Source organism: Juglans microcarpa x Juglans regia, chromosome 1D (genome assembly GCF_004785595.1).
Source record: "Juglans microcarpa x Juglans regia isolate MS1-56 chromosome 1D, Jm3101_v1.0, whole genome shotgun sequence".
Lineage (NCBI taxonomy): Eukaryota > Viridiplantae > Streptophyta > Magnoliopsida > Fagales > Juglandaceae > Juglans > Juglans microcarpa x Juglans regia.
This window is the reverse complement of record NC_054594.1, coordinates 41,946,943-41,956,102: the sequence shown is the minus strand read 5'-3', so window position 1 is coordinate 41,956,102 and position 9,160 is coordinate 41,946,943. Positions and strand designations below refer to the sequence as shown.

The 9,160-nt window shown below is 33.4% G+C and overlaps 1 protein-coding gene across 1 annotated transcript; it reads left to right on the top strand.

The window, feature by feature from the left end:
* Positions 1 to 4,615: 4,615 nt before the first annotated feature.
* On the top strand, positions 4,616 to 6,462 carry LOC121260692 (inorganic pyrophosphatase 2-like). The gene is made up of 4 exons (XM_041162666.1): positions 4,616 to 4,919; positions 5,050 to 5,171; positions 5,266 to 5,467; positions 5,918 to 6,462. The coding sequence occupies exons 1-4, from the start codon at positions 4,782 to 4,784 to the stop codon at positions 6,272 to 6,274; spliced, it is 819 nt and encodes a 272-aa protein (XP_041018600.1). The 5' UTR covers positions 4,616 to 4,781; the 3' UTR covers positions 6,275 to 6,462.
* Positions 6,463 to 9,160: the final 2,698 nt, after the last annotated feature.

The following is a 9,160-nucleotide window of genomic DNA, read 5'->3' as shown; positions in this document are numbered from 1 at the left end:
TTGAACCACTTCCTCCAATTAACAATGTTTTTTCTCTTGTTCTTCAAGAAGAACGACAGTGTGAGATAGGTTTTTTATTGACTCCCAATATTCAATCTACTGCCTTATCTTATAATTCCTCTAGAAAGCTTCAAAATGTTTACAAGAATTTTGCTCGAAGAGAAAGACATATTTGCTCTCATTGTGAGATACACACGGTTGACAAGTGCTTCAAGATTCATGGATATCCCCCTGGGTATCAATCTAAAGGCAAATCTCAAAATCATTCATCCTCAGCTCATCAAGTTGCTTCGTCTGATCCCATTCTTGCCTTACTTCTCACACGATTGCAATGCCAACAACTTTAGCTCTTCTCAATTTTGAATCACATCCTTCTCCACCACAGGCAGCGAATGTAACTTCTTCTTCTTCTCTTAAGCATCTATCGGGTAATTTTCTTTCTAATTTGTCTTCGCAACATTCTGTTTTTTCCATCTAGAAAATCAATACTTCCAACTTTGGTTCTAATGACTAAATAATTGATACTGGTGCTACGAATCACATGGTCCATTCCGTATCTTTATTCAATTCTTATCAGCCTGTTCAGAATTCCTTTGTCAAATTACAAATGGAGCCTCTGTGTTAGTGACTCATATAGGTTCCATTTATCTGTCACCTTCTCTTCTTTTACACAACGTATTATGTGTTCCTTCATTCACTTTTAACCTTCTCTCTATTAGTAAACTACTCAGTTATTCTTCTTGTTTGCTCATCTTTCTTTGTGATGCTTGCTTTATTCAGGACCTCATTCATTGGAGGATGATTGAGAAGGGTAAAGTTAAAGAAGAATTATATTTGTTGCAACAATCAGAACAACTTGTTAGCTCTAAAGATGTGTCTCTCAACTTTGCTTCTGTTTTCAATTCATCTATTCATATTAATGTTGATGTTTAGCATAAAAGGTTGGGTCATCCCTCCTTTTCTAGAATGAAACTTTTACCTATCTTGTATCTCACATTTCTAACAATAATCTCATACATTGTGATGTTTGTCCTATTGCTAAACACAAGAGATTACATTTTCATAATAGTCAAAGTAATTCATCTTTTCCTTTCGAGCTCATACACTATGACATTTGGGGGGCCATTTCACCCTCAATCCATAGATGGTTTTAGGTACTTTTTAACCATAGTAGATGATTATTCCCGCAGCACTTGGATTTACTTGTTAAAGTCTAAATATGATGCTCTAGTTTTATTACAACATTTTATTGCTGTGGTTGAAAATCAGTTTGATTCCAAAATCAAAATCATTTGTACTGACAAAGGTAATGAGTTTGCTATGCATCAATTCTTATCTACAAAAGGCATTCAACATCAACTTTCTTGTACAACTACTCCCCAACAAAAATCTATTGTAGAAAGGAAGCATCAGCACATTCTCAACATGCTCTCATTTTTCAATCTAATCTTCCTTTGATATTCTGGTCTGATTGTGTTTTTACAGCAGTGTATTTGATCAATAGAATTTCCTCTCCTCTATTATCCAATAAAACTCCCTATGAATTGCTCTTCAAAAGACAACCCTCATATGATCATCTCAAGGTCTTTGGTTCTCTTTGTTATGCATCCACTTAAGCCCATAACATATCTAAATTTGCTTCCAGGGCTCGTACATGCATTTTTCTTGGATATCCTCTAGCTATTAAAAAGCTATAAAACTTATGATCTTGATACTCTTTTAACCTTTGTTTCTTGTGATGTTATTTTTCATGAACATATCTTTCCTTTTCAATCAATGTCTTATAACATTGATCACTTCCAAGTTCCTTCTCCTATTGTTCTTCCTTAGCCTATCTCTAACCAATCTATCCAATCTTCATTTCCCATCTCTTAATTTGAAATTGCTTTTTCTAATCTTACACTGTCAAATCCTGTTTTTGACCACATTTCATATAGACGATCTTTTAGAGTGCACAGGCCACCTAGTTATTTGCAAGACTACCATTGCCATTTGGTATCTTCTGACATCTTGTCATGCTTGCCCTTCTTCATCTCCATTTGATTTTTTTGATCCTTTGTCAGGTAAGCAATATCCTATATCTCATTCACTTTTATATTCTCGTTTACCTCTTAAATACAAAGCTTTTACCTTGGCTATTTCTACTACCTTTGAACCTCAGTTTTATCATCAAGCTGTTAAGTTTTTCCACTGGAAAACTGCTATGGCTGAAGAAATTGCAGCCTTAGAAAATAATAACACCTAGAAAAAACCCAATTGGATGCAAATGGGTTATAAGGTGAAACATCGATTTGATGGTACCCTTGAAAGGTATAAAGCACGGTTGGTTAACAAAGGCTTTACACAACATGAATGTATTGATTATTTTTACATTTTTTGCCCTGTTGCTAAGATGGTTACAGTTAAGTATCTCTTAGCAGTTGTTAAAGGCTGTCATCTAATTCAATTAGATGTCAATAATGCATTCTTAAATGGAGATTTGTTGGAAAAAGTCTATATGTCATTACCCCTAGCCTTTGGTGATAAAAGTGACAATAGAGTGTGTCGGCTCAACAAGTCCTTATATGGTTTAAAATAGGCTTCACGCTAGTGGTTTGCTAAGTTCTCTTCTACTATTTGAACATGGCTTTATACAGTCCAAGGCTAAATACTCTTTATTTACTCGATCTCAAGGTTCTACTTTCATTGCCTTACTAGTGTATATTGATGACATTCTTATTGCCAACAATGATATAGAATCTGTCAACACTCTTAAGGCATTCCTTGATCAATATTTCAAGTTAAAAGATCTTGGATCTTTGAAATACTTCTTGGAACTAGAGGTTGCTCGAACTAATAAAGGCGTTTCTCTTTCATAGAGAAAGTATGCCTTAGAAATCTTATCAGACAGTGGCTATTTGGGTTCCAAACCTCTTAAGACCCCTTGGAACAAAATATCAAACTTTCTCAATCTAATGGGCCTATTGTAGATGATCCTACAGCTTATAAACACCTAGTGGGTAGGTTGCTTTACCTTACCATAACCAAACTAGATATCACCTTTGTTGTCTATACCCTCAGCCAATTCATGGACTCACCTAGATAGCCTCATTTGCATGCTGCTTATAAAGTGTTGCAATACATCAAAGCTTCACTTGATCAATGATTATATTTCTTTTTACTTCACATCTCCATTTGACTGCATTTACTGATTTAGATTAGGCTGGATGCAGTGACACAAGGAGGTCCATTATTGGTTTTTGCATATTCCTTGATAGTTCTCTTATATCATGGAAATCAAAGAAGTAGCCCACAGTTTCAAGATCTTCAGCTGAGGCATAGTACAGGGCAATGGCCACCACTGTTTGTGAAGTGGTTTGGCTTTTCTCTTTATTTCGTGACTTACAAGTTCATCATCATGATGTTGCTGCATTGTATTGTGATAATAAAGCTGCTATTCACATTGCCTCTAACCTTGTTTTTCACGGATTTACTAAACATATAAAGATTGATTGCGTCTTTGTTTGTGATAAAATTCAAGCTGGAGTCATTTGTAGTCAAACAAAATACAACATATTTGATTTTTTCCTTTTCATCCTTGATACTATTTCTGTAAAATAATGTTAATTTTATAAATTATTTAATAAAAATACTCCTTACTTAAAATAATATTTTATAAATAATAATATTGTCAGACTCGGTTTTTTGTTTTTGTTTTTCTTAATCAATTTTATATGGCACCGTCAGACTCGACCATATTTTCGAAACAGAAACCGCCCACCACCCCATATATATGTATTTTTTGGAAAAATACAAAGCCTCATCTGCAGTGTCAACGATTAATGATAAAAGAAAGAAAAACAGACATTGTCGTGTCTAAATTTCGCATCTGAACCGCATGTGCATGTGTATATATTTATATGTATAATGTATTTATAAAAAGCAAACAAACGTAAGCAGTGAATGCGTGCAATCGATCAGTAGTACGACAGCATGAAATCAGAGGTCGAATTGGATTTGAATTCCTTCTCTTATTAAGGTTGTTTGGTTAATATAAAAATAACGCCACATTAATTGTATATACAAAGACATATGTTATCAACTTTTTTTTAAAAAAAAAATTAAAATTCATAATTTTTAACATATTAAAAGTGTAATTACAGTTAGCGTTTAAAGAAAAAATATGGTTAAAACATGGGAACGTACGTAGGTGGACCGTGACACAGCCACGCTTAGCAGCCAAAGGAAAAAAATAGAACCAAACCCAGAATATTCCCAAACTGTTGGTTGCAAAGTGCGTTCACTCGTGGCCAAAAACTCCGAAGTGAATTCAATTCTCCTTAGAATATTCTCTTATTCCCGCGTTTTTCCCTCACCAGCACTTAATTTCTTTTTTATTCTTTTATCTTTTTAGCAAAAAAGATAACGCCCTCTTCCCGTTGGATGCTCTAATCATCTCAAAGTCATCACATCGTACGGCCAGCACATGGTGTTTGGGGGAACGTGACATTTTCTAGAAACATAAAGCAACATTAAAACAGGGACCTGTATTCTCCAGCGTACCAGAGACTCTTTATTCGAAGTAATATTCCACCAAAATCCGGATTCAGAGTAACTGTTCTGCTTCACGTTCACACAATTATTTAGCTATAAATACCCTCCTCCTTCGGAGTGGCTTGGCACAAACATTCTAGAGGTAACAGGAACAAAGAAACAAGACGCTCGTTTTTTAGAAGTGCTGTTAATTTCCCGGGTCGACACTGTTTTCCGGCATTCTCGATCGGAACGTAGGTGGGAATACAATGGCCAGGATTGTGGTGGTTTTCGACTTCGACAAGACGATCATCGACTGCGACAGCGACAACTGGGTGATCGACGAGCTGGGTGCCACAGACATGTTCAATGAGCTCCTCCCTACCATGCCTTGGAACTCTCTCATGGTACGTTAATCTTGATTTATTTATGAGAATTAATTCTGGGGATTTTCTTTTTATGTTTTTCTTTTCAAAAGGAATAAAAATTAACGTTCTTGCTTTTTGTGTTAAAAAAAAAAAAAAAAATCATTTGCAGGATAGGATGATGAAGGAGCTCCATGATCAAGGAAAAACCATCGAGGACGTTGAAGAAGTTCTCCAACGGACACCGATACATCCAAGAGTCGTCCCTGCCATCAAAGCAGCCCATGCTTTAGGGTATAATAAACATATATAATCTCTCTGCCAACCTCTGTTTTTTTTTTCCTTGTAAAATCTGTGTAACTTATGCTTTTCTTTTTTTGTTTTAAAGGTGTGATTTGAGGATTGTAAGCGATGCAAACCTGTTTTTTATCGAGACCATTCTGAAGCATCTTGGGTTAAGGGATTATTTTTCGGAAATCAATACGAACCCAAGCTTTGTGGATGAAGAAGGAAGGCTAAGGATCTTCCCCTACCATGATTTCCACAAATCCTCCCATGGCTGCAGTCTCTGCCCACCCAACATGTGCAAGGTAATTAATTCCTACGTACCCCATTTAGTAGGTGTTTATTTGTTGGAGCAGGTTATTTAATTCAAATGAAAATTAGTGGAATTATTTAATTTCCAACAAGAATCCAACTTATTGACCAATTTGACACCAAAAATAACTAATAATAATCGATATTAATTGTTTTTAGTGTTAATTATATATAGTTAATATCATGGACATGTACTTGTCTCGTTTTCAGGAAAGCCATTTGGAACTGGGTCCAATAAAATCGGAACACAACACAAAAGTTTCGGTGTCGATATATATATATATATATATATATTTTTTTTTTATGTAATAAAACATATAAGTCTTGATTTAATTAATGGGTTGTTTTTGTTCTGCGACCCCACATATAATATCCGATTTTATAGCCTTAAGATTTTGATCACATAAAGAACTTCTGGCTGATTCTGCTTTGTGAAACTCCAGGGTGTAATCATAAAGAGAATACAAGCCTCAGTAACAGAGGAGGAAGAGGAGAAGAAGTTCATCTATCTTGGGGATGGAAGTGGAGATTATTGCCCAAGCTTGAAGCTCAGAGATGGAAACTATGTGATGCCAAGGAAGAATTTTCCCTTGTGGGATCTAATTTGCAAGAATCCTTTGCTTATTAAGGCAGAAATTCATGAGTGGATAGATGGAGAAGACCTTGAGCGCATTCTGCTAGGCCTTATCAGCAAGATCTCCCTTGAAGAAAATTCCCATTTCTTCTCTGCTGACTGCAAATTGCAAACTATCTCTGTTTCTGCTCAAGCCCTTCCTAAAGCTCTCCCTGTCCAGCAATAGTAGCTTAGAGTTTGAACTTTGAATGTTGGCAAGATGCCAAATCTAACAAGTTATAGACTACTTTCCTTCTCTTTTGTTTTTTTTGGGTTTATGTCTTGCTTTAGAAAGATGCTTGTAAGTTTGTGGTTTTCTGAATTGATCAAGAATGGATCAATATGAACTATTTATAAATGCCTAGCCTTTTATTCTGTCTTTGTGTCAGAAAAAAACATGCAAAAATATGAAGTTTGGGTGTAAGCATGATTTGGAGCTAACTCATGCAAAGATCAAGGTTGTGTAATGAGATGCCATTACCAAGGAAGAACTTGCCTATCTGGATTCCATTTGCAAAACCTCAAAGAACTTGCCTAACTCATGCAAAGATCAATATGAACTTGCCTATCAAAGAGGCTGTTTATTAAATCTCTATCAGGGATCCATTATAGTTAATTAAGTATCCAAATCATCTCATCGGACTGTACGGCCTATTTGATCTGGCTACGCAAACAGCAATAGTGAGCTTGGATTTCATCTCTACGTTTTCAGACTTTTCAAATTATAACTTAAATAAACAGTAAAAAGTAAAGGGAGCAGTGTAAATTCACTACCTGCATTCAGTGATTCCCAGAGTCATTTTTTTTTTTCCCTTGGGCGGCGCCGGCTGAGTAGCACCGCATACTGCCAGTTGTTTTTGTAATTTTTTTTTTACATTTTTTTAATATTTTTTAATATTTTTAAAAAATAAAAAAATACATCAATAAACTTAAAATTACTTCCTAAAAAATCACTTAGCGGTCTAACGAAGTAGATAGTTTTGGGTGGCATAGTAATTTTTTCCTTTTTCCTTTCCATTTCGTCCATTCTTCCACTGTCTTCTAGTGTACTGTCTTTGTTTATAAATTTTTTAATTAATAATAAATATTACTTTTTTTAATATATTCATAATTATTACTCAATAATTATTAAATAATTTTTAATCATTAATGAGACTCATTTCTTTATCAAATCTCAAAAAATTAAAACTATCTTATCTCAACTTATTATTTAAACATATATTTTTTTACAAATTATTTTATCTTATTTTAACGCAAAAGTATTATTATTATTTAAAATATCTCATCTCTGTCTAACCTGAATTGCTTAAATTAACAGCACAAGTATTCGGGTTTTCAGCTACTGCCCAAGCTAGCAAAACTGTACCCAGAAGAACTGTTGCAACTTTATCGTGCCCTTTTTGCTTTGGCAGCATATGCATAGGTTCGGGTGATAGAGATGAGTATTAAAAATAAAATACAGTCTCATTCTCATATATTTCTTGATTCTCGCCATTGTTTGGGAGAACAGAATTGGCTTCGTTTCGTAATTAAATTTTACTCAATTTATTTTAATTCATCATTATAATTTTTTTAAATCTCAATATAAAATATAATAAATAATTTAATTTTTTTAAATTTTAAAATAATAATAATATTAAAAAATAATATTTTATCATCTCAACTCAACTCAGTTCAATATTAAAGGTAATTTTAGATTGATTATTTCATATCCTCCAAGAAGAGAAAACATAACTGGAAGACAAAAGCATCAGAAGCATCAATCAATCTTGTATTTAGATTCTAAATCACCATAAAAGATTAAGGGTGAGTTTGGATGTTGAAGTGAGTTGAGTTGAGATGATAAAATATTGTTAGAATATTATTTTTTAATATTATTATTATTTTGGAATTTGAAAAAGTTGAATTGTTTATTATATTTTGTGTTAAGATTTGAAAAAGTTATAATGATAAGTTGAGATGAGTTGAAAGTAATTAATGTTCCAAACGAAGCCTAAGAAAAAAAAACCGAGGGAAGATTTATGTCGTTAGTGGTGGCAAATGGCAATTAAACAGAACAGAAAGATTGATATTGAAAAATGAAGATTCCAAGTGCCTACTCCACACACAATATGCCTTTCTGTTGATACCATCCCCTTGTTTTTTCACAGCTTCCACTCGCCACTCTTTCAATATTTCATGGTAATCTTCTTGCAGGTGCATCTCTTACATGTTTCTTGATTTTGAACTAAAATGTAGCTGTCTTACGTTTGGCATGTATAGTGGACAATCTCGCCCAATGGAACTTTTTCCATTCCTTGTCTTTCCTGAAACCTAACTATATTCATGGGTCGAGGAATCTCTGTCAAATGAAAAGGATAAGTCCACTTGCAGTAGCTTTAATTTCCCTTCATCAATAATGTTAGTATGTTTTCTTATTTTGATTCTTCATTTTAACAGTTTATATATTTATTTTTTTTAATTTTTTTTTACTTATTGATTAAAGAAATAATTATAAGTATGTTGATATTTTTTTTTTATTTTTTAAAAATATTTAAATTTGTTTAAAAAATAAATAAAAAATAAATAAATTTTATTTTACGGCATGGCCAGCAGTAACTGCTAGACGGCAGCCTCACATCACTCTTTTATGAATATGTGATATGTTTGCCAAGTGGTTTTAATATTAACATCCATCCATTTCTTTTGTGGCATCTCGTGACTCGGCTTCTCCCATGGATATTGGATATCATCCACAGGATGATGATCAATTACGTACATCAGTCATGAAAAGTACTCCATCATAACTCGATAAAAACTTTTTTTTTTTCCTCGTGTTGCGTCCTGTTTGCCTGGTTGTCTTTTGCGTTCTGGGAGGTGATATGTGGGTGGAAAATCAAATAAAGCGACAATAGTCAAAACTTTTTGCAGTACCTTGACGTTGAGATGAAATGAATACTTTTGATTATAAATAAAAGTTTAAAATATTATTTTTTAATATTATTATTATTTAAAAATTTAAAAAAATTAAATTATTTATTATATTTTATATAAAAACTTGAAAAGATTGTAATAATAAGATGAAATAAAATAA

Excerpts from the sequence above, each read along its gene's own strand:
- LOC121260692 (XM_041162666.1), top strand. The coding sequence starts at position 4,782 with ATGGCCAGGATTGTGGTGGTTTTCGACTTCGACAAGACGATCATCGAC. Across the intron at positions 4,920-5,049 it reads TGCCTTGGAACTCTCTCATG|GATAGGATGATGAAGGAGCT; the intron begins GTACGTTAATCT and ends AATCATTTGCAG. Across the intron at positions 5,468-5,917 it reads GCCCACCCAACATGTGCAAG|GGTGTAATCATAAAGAGAAT; the intron begins GTAATTAATTCC and ends GTGAAACTCCAG.